Below are 16,902 nucleotides of genomic sequence, written 5' to 3'. Positions count from 1 at the left end.
GCTTATCTCAAAAAGGGAAATTTTTACTGGATCAAATTCATCGTTTGCAATACTATGCTTGGAATTTATGTGAAATATATGATGTTGTTGTTCTGAAAACCCTAAGAAACACCTTCCCTACCAATGTGAGTTTAGTGATAATGGAACCGTATCTTCATATGCTAAGGATGTTTATAATTACTGTGATGTTCAACAAATTGAATAATTTGTTGCTTTTAAGGGTGCTTATGAAATTGCTTCTTTGATTGAAAAGTATGATGTTACGCTTTACAAATCTGAAAATTTTGCCATACTTAAATAGTGTTATGATAATTATGCCATACTTAAATATTGAAAAGTATGATGCTACTCTTTACAAATCTGAAAATTAGAAAACTTCATTTTTTATTATTAGTTTTTTACTTCATTTTTCTTCTTCTTAACTAGTAATACCAAAGCCACTAATTTATTTTTTTCCTTAGAAAATTTGATTATGTTGGTTTTACTTTACTTTATTTTATTTCTTATTTAATGGTAATACCAATGCCATAAATTCATTCCTTCGATCTTAAAAAAAAATATTGCTTCTTAGGAAACTTTCTATTTTTATGAATGTTCCACTATTACATGCTTATTATGTATATTATAAAGCACAATTTTGTGTAAACCGTGTGCAAATTTTTCATTATTTGGTTCTAAATTTTAAATTTCTATATTTTTAAAAGGTAATAAATACCACTAATTAATTATTTCTTAGAAGATTATATTATATCATTTTGGTTTTGTTTTATTTTTATTTCATTTGTTTTCTTTTTTAAGGGTAACACTAGTGCCACTAATTCAGTCTATCTTGAGAATCTTCTCTTCTGAGAAAGTGTATAAAAATAATTATATTTCTATGTAAATTGTGTATAGTTTTTTCATCATTTGATTTCATTTTTTATATATTTTCTTTCTTTTCCATGGTAATATCAGTGCCACTACTGCATTCCTTCTTACAATTGTTTTTGCAAAAAATCCACTATTTTATGCTTATTCTGGCGTATTATAAAAAAAATGCAATTTCTATGTATTTTTGGTAATTTTTATCAATATTTATTTTATTTTTCATTTTATTTCTTATTAAAGGATAATACCAATGACACTCATTCATTCTATAAAAAAATAATTCATTGTTTTTATTTTGATTTAATTTTAATTTATTTTCTTCTTTAAGAGTGCTACCAATGCCAGTAATCCATTCTTTTTTAGGAAACTTTTGTTTGTGATAATTCCGCTATTATATGCCTATTCTTGCATATTATAAAAAGGCGTAATATATGTGTAAATTGTGTGAAAAATGTCATTATTTGTTTGATTCTTTTAATCCTTTATTTTTAATGGGAAATACCAATGCACTAATTCATTCTTACTTAGAAACTTCATTATTTTGGTTTTTATAGTTTTTATTTTAGTTTCTTTTTTATTTAAGGGTAATTCCGATGCCACTAATTCTTTCCACTTTCTAAACAAAATAGATAGGAAAAGCAAGTAAAGTAAAACCTGATCTAGAATATGGCTCGAGAGATTGAATATAGGAAGGAATGAATCGGGCATCAAGTAAACTAAGGCATCAAGGAAAGTAAGACTTGAGGATGGAAGGGAGGAAGATGCATGTATCATCATATCCATCCAACAGTACGTGCCCACGCGTGTCTAGTTGGCTACATGCGTCATCAGCTTGCTACCTTACCAAGGTTTTGGAAGTTAGTCCTCCATACATCAAGGCACAAAAACCTATTGTCCTATTGTTTGACCCTCCCCAAGCTATTTTGACACCACTTGACCCCCCTAATCCAAGTTTCCTGGCTCCGCCACTGCAATTACATGTATGATATTGAATCTTGAATGTCCTGTAGGTTTGCGAAGCTTTTAAGTTACACTAGTATGATGCCCGTGCTACGCTACGGAATCCCAAAAGATCAGGTGAGAATTGACATCAATCAAAGTGATGCCATATTGTTGACACATTGAGAAAAATCAAACCTATGGTTTCCGACCGATCAACCCCCTCGTTCAAGCCTCACCTTGCAAAAGACTTGTTGTTCTCCCTACCCAACTTTCTCATTGTTGTTCCATAATCCATATTGAGAGGACAGAAAGCATGCGGCAAATAAAAAATCCGCCCACACACATTTGGCAATTGCGACGAACACAACCAGCTTTTGGTTAGCACATGATCCACCTCTAGTCCGCACCCCATTAACCGCTACAAGAATCTACATACAATGCCACCATAAAGAGAATCAATATTTTAGACCCTTCTTTTAGTTGTTCGCTCAAAACATCTGTGCCAACAATATTAGTCCCTGAGCTCTCCCTTCATCTTCTACCTAAAAATTGTATGTAGTGTATATAACCGTCTGTAAATTATTTAGACAAAGGAAAAATTTAGAGGGTCTGTAGTATATGTAGGCAAACAAAAAAACAACTCAATTCCAAGGGAAATCTCAATGCCAAATACGTACGATTTATTGAGACCCTAGCTACAGCTATACAAGAGACGTGACACTGGCCCAACTCAACTCTAGCCCTTGCGAGGAAAGAGAGGGGAGGGGCCGATGACGAGGAAATTTGGAGGGGTTGTTCTAGAATAATCTGTTTCCTTAGAGAAGGAGAAACCTCAGACTATTCGTGTTTTGGCGGTTGGGCACAATACGTCTCAGTCTCAATCTCAACCTTAGATTTCAGATCGGACGATACATATAGCCTAAAGGCAGGCACACCATCATCACCAACTCGCATTTTTATAGGAGTAGAGATATCATTTCTTAATTCAAGTAGCATGCAATGGAAGAGGTTAGCAGAAAACAAAGCATGGCATGCACTAGTGATTGCGCTGTAGGGGACGTCCACGCATGCGTATGTTCTGCTACCATGTGCGTGTATCGATCACTGTCTGCATGCATGAGGTGCTACATGCTTTGGTGCAACATGCTAGCTAGTGCCGTTGAGGATAGATTGATCGTCCATTTACCATTAGCTTGCTTGATCGATTGTCTGTTAATTCTTAATTGTCTCTTGCATCGTACGTGCACACGTAAAAAATGACTGGCCCGAAATTAAAATCCAGTCACCTGACCAGTAGTCGGTCCCCTAATATATCATGTTCAATGGTTTGGTTGGGTTTAATTTTACATTGATTCACATAGGGTACAAATCACATGGAGTTCACTCCTCCCCTTCATCAATGAGTTCATTTAAATTGAAACACATATATTTCAGTCCTTTGATTTGGAGTAAGTGTGTTAAAATTTCAAGGGCTATATATATGTATCATGTATGATCTCTGTCGCAATCGCCGTATTCAGTTTTGCAATTGGTGCCACGCTGAAGTGAGAAGCCACTAAAGGGACAATGATGAGTGTAAGATATTAATTCAAATTTTACTGGATCATTGTCATGCATGAAAGTATTTTACCACTTGAAGTAACCTAAACTCGATGTATTCTTTTACCAAAGTCATGCTATGGAAAATAAAAACGAGAAGCCGGGAGGGGGCGGGGCGGTAATGCTCATAATGAGCATCAAAAAAGGAAAAAAATATTCCAAAAATCTCATTTTTTTGGCACTTAAGACGCGCGAGTGCACTATGTGCGCGCATTTTTTCGTGGTGGAAGGATATTGGAGGAGCTCGTGGAAAACTAACAAAATCCGGCCTCCAAAAGGTGCCATTTCCCAAAGTTTCTTTCAGCGCCGAATTTTGTTTTTGTGCCACTAGCTCCTTGAATGTCCTTTCGCCACGAAAATTTCCACGCACCTAGCGCACTCGAGCATCTTGCATGCCAAAACAATTCAGATTTTTTTGCTTATGTTTTCTATTTTCTTTTTTTTGCAAATGACATTTATATCGACTCAAAATGTAGCATCAAGCGGATACAAAGCATGATGAGTTTCCGAATTACCACTCACAGCTCTGAATTGCCACTCTTGGGGTGGGAGGAATTATTGACAGAGATAATGATACGAACTAAGTTTCCGTATGATAGGACTTTCCTATCAGGTTCCCATAATTTAAATGTCTACATAATATTGTACTTCACTAACACCTTAGTAATATAATAAATATGTAAATACAAATTACAATATTATGTATAAATATTCACGCAAATACATGGGTCACCCTGTTAGTTCCGGCAGTCGAGAATACTTTTGCACAAATTCATTTGGATGGAACCAAACATATGCAAGTTTTCCTTCATTGCAGTATGTCGTGGCCCTCTGAACTGCTTGCATTTAGTAATTTCTTTCTTTTCACCTCTAGGAAAGTACTTCACCGTTCTATCCAAGACAATTGGTCCATCAGAAGATCGTGCAAACAACACATCATGACTTAAACGGTGCAAATACCACCACTGAATTATGTCCGCCAAATCCAAATGAATTGGAGATGCCTGCATTTTAAAGGGTATATATGAATTAGTGAGAGGAGTTTGTAGGGTATCCACTATTCCGTTTTCATTTTTCATTTGCATACAATACTCACCAACATTTACTTTGTGTTGTTGTTTCACATTAGGCACCGTGTCAAATTGATCAACTGTCGGTTCTGGATTCTGCGATTGATAGATCGTAAGAAAATTTCAGTTACGTGCATGTAAACCAAATGTTCTCATATAGCTGAGCTTCGGGCATCATTATATATGGTCACTAGTAATACTTTTTTAGAGTTTCATATATACTTACAAACTGGTTTATAGTTGGGTGCACCCATCCGGTGGTGATCGCTTTGATGGTCGCAATGGCTTCGAAGGCACCTGCCGCGCCAAGGCTATGGCCAATCATGGACTGGAAACACAGGTTTTGCATGCATCAAGACCCTAGAAAAGCCATCTCACTAGAGTATCTCTCCAGTGAAGTTGCAAAGGTACGTAAAATGTGTGCTTAGAATGACACATATCTGCATGGAAGAGCAATTAACCTTCGTTGCATTCATCTTAATCTTGGATGGGTCCTTGAAGACTTGCTTCAAAGCTTTCACTTCTGCCAGGTCTCCAGCAAGGGTCGAGGTAGCGTGTGCGTTTATGTAATTGACCTGCAATGCGAATGAAAAAATAATTATACATGTGCCAAAACTCTCTGGCCAGTTCAGGAACAAAAACGCAATGACCAGATTAATCGTCCCGGTTTATTCTGCGACTGGTAGGAGGTAAAAACATTTGGTGGTCACCTCCTCCGGCGCCACACCTGCATTTTCGAGGCTTCTCATTATGCACGATGAAACACCAAGGCCATCTGGTCTAGGATCAGTCATGTGGTGAGCGTCACTATTTACAGCGCCTCCCAAGTACTCCACGAGAATCGGAGCGCCGCGTCTCATTGCATGCTCGAGGCTTTCCATGACCTGCAAATGAAATAACGGTTTAATGATGTACAATGCCGGATAAAACCGATAGTCTATGGGCTAGTCTCCTTGTGATGTTTTTCACTTCTGCTCCCGTTTTTATGCTTAAAAAAGTGGTAAGTTTGAGAGAAGCATGTATTGTTGCCCTACGAAGGTGAGCAAACCCAACAACAATATTCCAAAATATTCTTGCAACTGGAATACTCTCTCCAGTTCACGAAAATAATAATGTTGTAGACATGTTTTGAGTAAATTTTAGAAAATCTGACCATAAGTCTCTTTTTTTGTCAACTAGACAAAACTGTTGCTGTTTATTGGGAAATGTTTATATTAAACTCAAAATTATTGTGCCAATTCTTATTTGAACCCTGAACTATGTGAGACCATGTTTGTTATTAAACCCTCAACTATTTAAACTGTTGAACTTTGAGCTTAGCCTGGTTTAGGTATTTGCTTTTTCTATGTCGGTGTACCAAAAGTGGTGTCAAATTTCGGCAGTGCAGACCCAACCAGTGTAACGAGTAGATTTGACTAATTATGTATAGAGTTTTTCATGTGAAAAATAGCAAGGACTTACCGGTAATAAAGAGCAACTGAAACTATTATATTTCATGTAAGCTAGCTAGATGAGAATATGTTACCACTTCCACTATTATCTTTCATTAAACATAATTGTAATTGTTGCATCTTAGTGCGCATACAACGATGATTGGATTACATCAAATTATCCTGAAATTATGCCAACTATAGATGTTTTTTTTGCGGGGGGTGCCAACTATAGATGTTGAGAATATGCAATGCATATGTGAGAACTTTATAAAGATTCATGAGATCTGATGAGCTAGTAACTTACTATTTCCCACGATACGCATGCAAGTAATTCTTCAGGGCAAAGTTAGAAGCTTCTAGAAACATTCAACAAACTAAAAGAGATTGATATTTGCCATAAAGTTATTAGAATACATATTCTAGATATGTGCAATTGTAAATGGTAGAATATTCAAAGATAAATATTTATCGAGAACGTTCTAGTTAGAAAATATATTATAAACGAGGATATGATCTTGACATGTGTCTAGAATCCAATGGCTATGAAGCATGATCCTAGGTATAGCTATGAGAGAATGGCGTAAGAAGGAATAATAGCTACTAAGAAGCATGTGTTGTCTGCCAAATTTTGAAAGGTTAATAAAGAATTAGTTATTATCATAAGAATGTGGTTTCCTTGATAGTCTTGATCCTCACCAAGTGTATAGTATGACTGCCGCTATGCATGCTATATAGTGTACACGCTCACGCTCACGTGATTGTGTGTGTGTGTGTGTGTGTGTGTGTGTGTGTGTGTGTGTGTGTGTGTGTGTGTGTGTCTGCGCGCGCGCGCGTGTGTGTGTGTGTGTGAGAGAGAGAGAGAGAGAGAGAGAGAGAGAGAGAGAGAGAGAATTTGAACCATTTACATGAATAGGAAAACATGAAAACATCAAAGGATTTAACAAAAATATGCATGTGCCTAATAGATAATAAAAAAAATAATTATATTGCGAGAGTAGTCATTTGAACGGGGCACTAACATAAAAAAACAAGAAACTTATTGTGACCATATGTCGATGAGTATAAAAACATAAGAGTAACTCTTAAGTGTCAAAATTGAGAACTTAGAAGTCAATCCCACATGAATGGCAGCAACATTCCACTTGTTGGTTGATTTGATATTAAAAAAACATGGGCTAGTTTTTCTAGTTTCCGCTTCGAGATATTTTAGTACTCCCTCCGATCCATATTAGTCGTCGCTCAAATGGATTTATATAGCACCGAAATACATCTAGATACATCCGTCTTAGCGATAATTAATATGGATCAGAGGGAATACTTTTCATGTTTGCGAGAATAAATGTTAATTATTAGTTTTAATTTTATAACGGGAACACCAATAACATAGAGAACATTTATACTACTGAGTTCCTCAACATATAGTAGACAAAGAGATATTTTACTTTGTTTGCAATGTACATAAATTCATATGAGCGCTCAATCAAGGCTGTGACATACAAAGCTTAGATGCAAAGCCTGGTTGTTTTCGACATCTAAATATATTTTACCACCAATACAACCGGTTACTCACTCACACCATTCACTCTTTCATGGATGCACCGGAGAGATGGTAGAAGAGCAAAGAACATGGCGATTTTTTGTGCCAGCCAAGTGTTGAAATATAGATGGGCTTTAGGCCATAAAACAATTTCAGAGAAATCTCTAAAGGCCCATGTGGATGTCATGACTAGGTTGGGGGAAGTTTAATACCTCCTTGGAAGAAGAGGAAGTTTTGGACCTCTTTAAAAAGGATTCTCTTCCAAATGCTATCAGAGAACTACAAGAAGAGTGGTTCTCGCGCACTCCTCCTCTGCCGATGTCGTGTTTTGTGAATGACCCGAGCCGAGCTCAGACGTATGTCACCCAGATCTGAGAAGATCACATTTGCCTCCTCGCGCACAACTCACAGCTGGCCTCCAGAACCCCGTCCTTTGCGATCCACCCAGAACAACGTGTAAGTCTGATTTGGACCCGGAACATGAAGCCGTCCATATTAAACCTTGACTATTTAAAGATGTTGAACTTGAACCTAGGCCAGGTATCGTTAGCGTTTTTTACTTCCGTGTTGACAAAAATTGTCGCACCATTCATAGATGTAGCAAATGCTAGGAATCTATAATGTGCAAATGTTCATAAAATTGTTGATTGTTCATATCACCAAAATAAAGAGAGATGAGTAGATTGATTGTCTTTTTTTGTCTAAGGAACATAAATGGTCACATTTTTTGTTGATTTTTTAACTTATAATATACAAAGTTGTCCTACAAAACAGTCACATGGAGGGTTGGTGTTGATTTCACATTATGGTGTTCTGAAAATGTTATACGAGTGTGACTATTAAGCATGAATCATCAACCCGTTTATACTCACATGATTGTTTATGTTCGACATAAAGAAGCGCAAAAGAGAACTGAATATCTCTTCTCATTTGTGCATATGACAGTAGTAGTCATATGCTTTGGAGTTTTCATAGATCATTGCAGCACAAAACCACTGCTAAAAACTAGTCTATGTTTGAAATTAAACTATTGAGAAATTCAAGATTTAATTTTCACAAGGTTACATAATTTAGTGTTGAAACCGGAGTAAACACAATATATAGTTGGTAGTTCAAACTGGACTTTTCTCTTGTCTGATTGAAGTGCTTGTATAGATTGATAAAATGTAGAAATCCAATTCGGCTCTTGGGAGCATATGCTCCTGCCCACCAAAAATGTTTTCTTTTTACAAATGTCAATAGAAAATAAAAAAAAATAGATGTGTTCATTGTCACATCCAAATGGTACCTGCAAATTTTTAGTCAAAAAGTTTAAGCATTTGAGCTGTGGAAAAAAAATCAAACACCAAATGTTACTTTTAATTATTATTTTCACTGACGAAGCACTGCTATTCCGTTCGCATGAAAATTATCAAGCACGCTTGTTAATTTGTTATGTTAGGCTAACGTGAACATCCACATAAAAAAACAAAATTGGTGAAACTTGTTTACTACCTCCTCTGTAAACTAATATAAGACATTTTATATTAGTGATATAAAATCTTATATTATATTAGTTTACAAAGCAAGTTTTTGTTTGAATTTACTGTTTATCTGAGAACATATGCTCCCAGAGCCAAAACGGCCCTTCTGATAAAACGCATGTTCAAACTTTGCAAGTCTAACATGTCTTCTTGCGGAGTTGGGCGTGAGTGAAGTGAACGTTCCTCCTACTCTGCCAAAAATATGCGCATACTGATTACAGTAAGTAAGCTGCTTATTCGTACCTAAGGATTTTACAAGATGTTTACGTACTAATTCGAATGGACAACGGTTAGCTAGAATCAAGGGAACAGTTGCCAACTTGAAGACACCAGTAGTAGTACAGATTTTGTAGGACTCTTACGTAAGGATGGCACTTTTGGTAAGTAAATATCAAACCAATAATGCTAAACATATAAAGAGTTACACGTAATTACATGCTGACTAGGATTTTTTTCATCTACTGATCAATCATAAATTTGCCTTCCTGATTTTCAAAAAGGGTGAGCCGCCTCGTCATCTATTGACCAATCAAATTAAGGCCTGTTCGATAATCACTCACTCCCAGAATTTGCGGAGCAGGGAAGCCGCAACTCTGCAAATTTAAACTGCAGCTCCGCCAACTCTCGGAGCGGAGTTGGGGAGCGGAGCATTACCGAATAGCCCCACAACCCTCTTTGCAAAAGCTTGTAACTCGTTTATACGTGTAGCATATCAAACATACCAGTAGTCCGGCTCCTTCACCAAGGACAAAGCCGTCGCGGTCCTTGTCCCACGGCCTCGACGCCGTGCCGGGGTCGACGTTCCTCTGCGACAGCGCCCTGCACGCGAAGAACGCGCCGAGGGCGATCGGGATGATGCCAGCTTCGGTGCCACCGGCGATCATGACGTCGGCTCGGCCCAGTCGGATCTGGTCGGCGGCGCTGTTGAAGCAGTGGTTGGAGGTGGCACACGCGGTGGAGATCGAGTAGTTCGGGCCTCGGAAGCCGTCGGCAGCGCCCATGGCGACTAAGGCGGAGCTGATGTTGGTTATGGCGTGCGGGATGCACAGGGGAGATATCTTCCCGCACCCCTTGGTCACGAGGCTGGCGATGCCGTCGGAGAGCGCCGTGATGCCGCCCATGCCGGAGCCGACGACCACGCCGGCCCGTTCCTTGTCGACCTTCTCCATGGCGCTGGTGCCGGGGGCGAGGCTTGCGCACTCGAGGGCCTTCCTGGTGGCGACGAGGGCGTAGCGGTGGATGTCGTCAAGGCGGCGGTCGAGCTTGCCGTCGACGTAGCCCTCGGAGGAGAAGCCGCGGATCTGGGCGGCGAAGCGCGTGGGGAACCCGGAGGCGTCGAAACGGTCGATGGCGCCGACGCCACTCTCCCCGGCGAGGAGCCGCTCGTAGTACACGTCCACGTCGTTCCCGAACACCGACACCAGGCCCATCCCCGTGATCACCACCCGCTTCCTCGGGTCGGTCTCCCGCCGAGGCGCCGACGACGACACTGCCGAGGCGCGAACGGAGAGGCGGGATGGCCGCCCCGGCGGCGCGCAGAAGGGCGCAGCGGCCGCGTTCGGGAGAAGCAGGTTTTGCATGGCCCGCGGGAGGGAGGTTTTGGGTATACGTCGGCGGCAACATCACGCTAAGAAGTACGTGTCCGCCTTCGTTGCTGACGGGCCTCGACACGCCAGGTTCCGAGAATTCCGGGTACAATATGAATGTCGTGACAAAGTGCCTTGTTATATCGCGTCGGTCGCCCGATCTGGGCAGCCGACCGGCAACCTCCGCAGCCGTCGGCTGTACTTATGCGTAGCCGTCCGATAAGAGCCGTCCGTGTCCAATATCTCATATTCCTCTCCTGCAGCTTTCTCCGCGCGCAGCTGCATCTCTGCCCCTCGCCTTGCACTCACGGCGACGAGCTCGTTGCACATCGCTAGCGGCATCCCCAATGTCACGCTCCCAGCACACACCACCGGTGAGACCACGACAGTCCGTGTCGCAGCTCGCCGCGTGTTCCGTCGCAATGCCGGTGAGGAACGCTCGCAGCATTGGGTGTCGCCATTCGCAGCATCGACCTTGGATCACCGCAGCCACTGGACCTAGCAACACTGTTGTGTCCGTCAATGCTCCAGCCCCGCTTGTTCATGGCACCACCACGCATCGTTTCTAGTCACAGCGCCAACCCGAGCCAGTTGCAGCATAGTCGACGCACCCCTACTCCCATTACAGCAGCGCCGTAGACCCATCATAGCTCCCGGGTACACCGATCACAGCACCGGCCAATGTCGGCACTCGCGAAGCCTCTTGGAGGCCAAAGGGGGTCATGAACCCCCTTCCAAAAGTGAAAAACAAAATTTATTACTAAGCATTATGGTCCAAAACATGAATATACAACTTTCCTCGCCATCCTAATGCTGCGATACACCTCTCAGCCTTTGACGCTCGTCTCTCCTACCAAGTAGAAAGAAATTATGTCTCCAGCCTCTCGCTCCATAGAAATTTGATTTCTACACCATGTCCCAATTCTTCAATCATGTTTCTCCACTGTAGACTTCTCCCCTTTCCCGACTGCTCCATCGAGGCTCCAATTTCCAACAAACCATCACGCCGGTTGCTTGCTGCTGCTCCTGCATATGCACGCAACAGTTGCTCCCTCCCCATGTTGCTGATGTGCTGCGCGCCACGGCCGAAACCTAAAGTAACGACAACCGATGAGCTGAAAGTGAACTCCTACATGTCAATTTTGATTGCCACGTAAAGATGACTCACATGTTCTAATTGATGGCCCATGGGGGTTAACATGTTGTATAAACTAAAGGAACATGATTCGGATCATCAGATGAACCAACATATTCCGGTTATATCAATTAAGAAAACTTGATTCTGGTAAGTAGAAATGATTATTCAATTATTGTTTCTGGTAACAATTTTTTAAATTCTTTTACGTTGGGTACACGCCTATTTTTGACTTTTCATGCACATTTTTTTTCTAGTTTGGAAATTTTGGCCCCCCTTAGTTGCACGTCGTCACGCTCCGCCACTAAATGTCGGTTGCAACATCCTCATCTTTGTCGTGTGGCCCATTATAACACTGGTCTCAGCTCTTGGTGTTATTGTTCCAGCTTCCCATGCGCTGGTCATAGCACAGGCCTGGTCGCTGGCGGTGCTTGGGCATGGTCCTGGTACATGCATGTGCATTGTCCGCTAAGGGCGTGTTTGGTTGTTAGTATTCAGCTCATATAGGTCCTGCAGATGCAAAATGCGTGTGCTTGGGTTTCCTAGGTTGCACCAAAATCTTGGCCCACACGGTTCTCAATGCAGACCCCATTCTGGCTAAGGAGGAATATCCGAATCAGTCATTTCCTTAGAGCCATGCTCCAGTAGGCGCAATGTGGCACATGTCTGCACGCGTTGGGAAGTGTAGGAGATGAGACACTTCGTCCTAAACCCACATCTCCATTCTCATCACCACTGCAAACCCTCATTCTCTCACCCTCTTCGTTCCATCGATGGTCGCCATTGCTCCACTACCACCCCCTCCCCCCTAATTCATGTCCACCTACAAGAGTACTCACCTTTGATAGCTTGCCGACATTGAGTTGAGGCAAGGGAGCCTTGGACCTGGGAAGTTGGGGAAGTTGGAAGATGATGAAGGCAACACCTGCCTTCTGCACCCGGACGAGCTGAGTATGTATTGAGTCCTCATCGATGGTGGGCACTTCTACTGCGAGGGTGGGACTAAGACTGTGGCGGCAGGCACTTCTGTTGCGGGAATTTCGATGCTCGTCGCGACGACCGCATCGAAAGCGGCGGGCCTTCCTGTTCGGCTTCAGCGGCTACAATTCTTCCAATTGTCAAATAGTGTATGTTTTTTAACGACCACATATTGAAAGGCCTCTACTGTGCCAATTTTAATTTTATGAATGAAGGGCAAAATGTATAGTATGAAGTTACATGTAAGGAATGGTTGATGGAACAGAGAGTAGCAAGAGAAAGATGTGACCGACCGTTTGTTGTGGTGCTATTACAAACCATACTCATTGTATACACAAGGGATTTTTAAATGATAAGGATAGAGAAAGAGAAACGACGCACATGGTGGCCAAAACGGATGGGGCAAAATAATTAGCTTTCATGTTTATAGCTATGTTGTGAAAACTAAATATATGTTGTCCTCGAGGCATTTTCCAAAATAGAATAACTGATGCACATGTAATTTGCTTGTTCCGTTGCAATGCACCACGTCAAACTTCATACGTTGATATAAGCTCCAAAGGTGGATGCATTTTTGCAACAAACTTCATCATTTGAAAGCAGCCGAGATCACGTTCTGTAGAACGACATGCAGTTCAAGAAGTTAAAAATGGAACCTTAAGTGCATGAAAACTTGCACATATATCTGTTTCACGTGATCCAAAATAAAATTCTGGATGATAATGTACTTGATACAATAACACGCCGCCCTCGGAACTCATGGCTTTTGTAATTTCTCAGAAGTTGCCTCCAAGTTGATTCACCTTTCTTGCCAACATAATGTCCAGCATATGGGTCAAACAACACTTATTGTTGAACGGACAGTTTCCCCCCGATAAATGTCACTTTTATTAACTCAAAACGTCTCATCAGGCGGTACAAGCATAAAAAGCATATACTCGTCCTCTACATAACTGGCATAAAGTCATACAAGATCGTAACTATGCCCAAGAAGAAATGGGTGGTGAAGAGTCTACTAGAAGACCATACCACCATGTGGGCTAAAACATATTCGTGGCCACCTGCTCTAATTGCATACACCGCAATAAATAGAACACACATTAGGACTTAAATGGCGCAAATACCACCACTGAATTTTGTCCTCCGAATCCAAATGAATTGGAGATACCTGCATTTTATGTAAAGGGTAGAAAGAAATGAGTAAGGAGTGTATAGGGTGTGCCCCGTTCCGTTTGTATTTTTTTGAATACATATTACTCACCAACGTGTACTTCGTGTTGTTGCTTTACACTACGCACCGTGTTAAATTGATCAACTTCCGGCTCTGGGTTCTGTAATTTACAAAGATCCCAATTGCTAGTAACATGTAATCATACATTGCACTTGTAATGCAATTTGAACATACGTACAAAATGACATACTATTTCGAACATAAATAAGTACTTACAAATTGGTTTATAGTAGGATGCACCCATCCGGTGGTTATTGCTTTGATGGTAGCGATGGCCTCCAAACCGCCCGCTGCACCTAGGGAATGCCCTATCATTGACTAGAAAAAAAAGGAGGTTTCACTCATCAGAAAGAAACATACATCCAAATGAATTATACAAATGTCTTTGAAGCTTCCAAGATTAAAAAAATGGACCTTGGTTGCGTTCAGTTTAATCCGAGATGGGTCCTTGAAAACTTGCTTCAAAGCATTCACCTCTGCAAGATCTCCAGCGGGGGTTGAGGTTGCATGAGCATTTATGTAATTGACCTGCGGTGAAACATTTAATTTACAATTCATGACCCAACTTGGAAGTAATTACCAAATGGTGATCGAGATTAATACACAATTTCAAATGGTAGAAACTAAAACATATGATCGTCACCTCCTCTGGTGTGACGCCTGCGTTTTCAAGGCTCTGCCTGATGCACACCGACACGCCGCAGCCATCTGGTCTCGGATTAGTCATGTGGTAAGCGTTGCTGTTTACGGCGCCTCCCAAGTACTCCGCCAGAATCGGAGCGTCGCGTCTCATTGCATGCTCGAGGCTTTCCATGACCTGCATTTTTATTTCAAAATGATCATTAGCGAATAGTAAGAAGAAAAAGTAATGATGTTTGTATAACACTTATGCCCCAAAGATGCAAAATAGAATCCGGGATTCCAAATAATAAATAGAAAATATTTCATTGATCTAAGAAGAATAATCTATTGCTAAAGAAAATCTGAAAAATAGATGTATATATAGGTGTGACCATTGTAGATCATTCTATTTGAACTGCAACAAAAAAGATAAATAACTGGATCTAAAATAGTTCTACAACATTCTGCTATTATATATCCATAACTTTACCTTTTATGCCGCTTATAATTTTGCCTAGGACACACCTACATCTGCTTTAGCAAAATCGATTCAGATTTCAACTTTGACCAAATATTGACCGAACAAAAGATAAGTTCCATCTTAGGCTGGTCACAATGGGCAAGAACATAAGCTAGTAACTTCACACTTCCCTAGACTATGTTACTACCTCCATAGTGGGTAGGAACATCTATGTTGTGTCATGCAATGATGTATTTATTAGGTTATAGACTCATTGTTTCTTGGAGTGTGTGATGTTCCGGTAACTTAGCTAGTTACCACAAACACCTCTCTCTTCATTAAATACGTGCCACATAAGCAAAGTTGTATTGGAGTGTGTGATGTTACTCCTAAGTTCCTCCCCACTGTGACCAGCCTTATAAGATTATACAATTGGATTTTACATTAAAATAAATATTTAATAGTATAAGATTTACAATAAATAATTTATATTATACAGTGTTATTAAATTAATAGTCACAAGAGGTTTCTTCAACTTCAGAAAAAGGGGGGAGAGGGGAGTATCGAATATACCAGTATTCCGGCTCCTTCGCCCATGACAAAGCCATCGCGGTCCTTGTCCCACGGCCTCGACGCCGTGCCGGGGTCGTCGTTCCTCTGCGACAGCGCTCTGCACGCCACGAACCCGCCGAGCCCTATTGGAATGATGGCGGCTTCGGTGCCACCGGCGACCATGACGTCGGCTCGGCCCAACCGGATCTGGTCGGCGGCGCTGTGGAAGCAGTGGTTGGAGGTGGCACATGCCGTGGAGATCGAGTAGTTAGGGCCCCGGAAGCCGACGGCCGCGTCCATGGCGATCATGGCGGAGCTCGTGTTGGTGATGGCGTGCGGGATGCAGAAGGGAGATATCTTCCTGTACCCCTTGGTCACGAGGTTCTCGACGCCGTCGGAGAAGGCCGTGATGCCGCCCATGCCGGACCCGACAATCACGCCGGCACGTTCTTTGTCGACCTTCTCCATGGCGCTGGACCCGGCGGCGAGGCAGGCGGACTCGAGGGCCTTCTTGGAGGCGACGAGGGCGTAGCGGTGGCAGTCGTCGAGGCGGCGGTCGAGCTTGGCGTCGACGTAGCCCTCGGAGGAGAAGCCGCGGATCTGGGCGGCGAAGCGGGTGGGGAACCCGGAGGCGTCGAAGCTGTCGATGGCGCCGACGCCGCTCTCCCCGGCGAGGAGCCGGGCATAGTACGCGTCCACGTCGTTCCCGAACACGGACACCACGGCCATCCCCGTGATCACCACCCGCTTCCTCGGGTCGGTCTCCCGCCGAGGCGCCGACGGTGACGACGCCGAGGCGCGCACGGAGAGGCGGGATGGCCGCCGCCGCGGCTGCGCGCACCAGGGCGCGGCGGCGGCGGCATTGGGGAGAAGCAGGTTTTGCATGGCGTGCGGCTACGGCAGGTTTTGGGACTTGGTGCACGGGGCCCGTCGAAGATTGCTGCTCGCCTTATTTGGGGCAACGAAACGCTAGAGAACTTGTCCGCCTATGTTTGCAGATGGCCCAACGCAACAGTGATGGGCCTCGACACGCCAGGTTCCGGGAGTTCCGGATACAACAAGAATTTCGTGACAAAGTGCCGTGTTATTTTGGGTCAGGCCAACGCTGAGCTCAAAAATCAGGGTTATATCTAGTATAAATCAAAAAAAGAACATTTTTTTCCTAAACACAGTATAATCAAAGTCGCTGACATACACGAGCATACACTCATTCCTATGAACGCATGCGCACGCACACCCTATCGCTATGAGCACCTCCGAGAGACTGAGCTGACATAGCATCTTAAGATTTTACAAAGTCACCACACGCCTCGTGATCGATAGGAACGTCTTCTCCCGCTGAATAAACATCGTCGGAAGTCTGAAATA

General features: G+C 42.4%; 2 protein-coding genes across 2 annotated transcripts; both read right to left on the bottom strand.

Moving 5' to 3' along the window:
• Positions 1-3,979: 3,979 nt before the first annotated feature.
• On the bottom strand, positions 3,980-10,584 carry LOC123187678 (3-oxoacyl-[acyl-carrier-protein] synthase I, chloroplastic). Its single transcript, XM_044599597.1, has 6 exons — positions 9,694-10,584; positions 5,189-5,362; positions 4,940-5,053; positions 4,705-4,806; positions 4,505-4,574; positions 3,980-4,412 (listed from the first exon to the last, which is right to left on the bottom strand). Exons 1-6 carry the CDS (start codon positions 10,549-10,551, stop codon positions 4,345-4,347), a joined length of 1,386 nt encoding a protein of 461 aa, XP_044455532.1. The 5' UTR covers positions 10,552-10,584; the 3' UTR covers positions 3,980-4,344.
• A 2,950-nt stretch (positions 10,585-13,534) lies between these two features.
• On the bottom strand, positions 13,535-16,511 carry LOC123187677 (3-oxoacyl-[acyl-carrier-protein] synthase I, chloroplastic). Its single transcript, XM_044599596.1, has 6 exons — positions 15,556-16,511; positions 14,545-14,718; positions 14,316-14,429; positions 14,118-14,219; positions 13,932-14,001; positions 13,535-13,838 (listed from the first exon to the last, which is right to left on the bottom strand). Exons 1-6 carry the CDS (start codon positions 16,417-16,419, stop codon positions 13,771-13,773), a joined length of 1,392 nt encoding a protein of 463 aa, XP_044455531.1. The 5' UTR covers positions 16,420-16,511; the 3' UTR covers positions 13,535-13,770.
• Between the last annotated feature and the right edge of the window lie 391 nt (positions 16,512-16,902).

Source organism: Triticum aestivum, chromosome 2A (genome assembly GCF_018294505.1).
Source record: "Triticum aestivum cultivar Chinese Spring chromosome 2A, IWGSC CS RefSeq v2.1, whole genome shotgun sequence".
Taxonomy (NCBI): Eukaryota; Viridiplantae; Streptophyta; class Magnoliopsida; order Poales; family Poaceae; genus Triticum; species Triticum aestivum.
The sequence above is the reverse complement of the archived record's forward strand: the minus strand, read 5'-3'. Positions and strand labels throughout refer to the sequence as shown.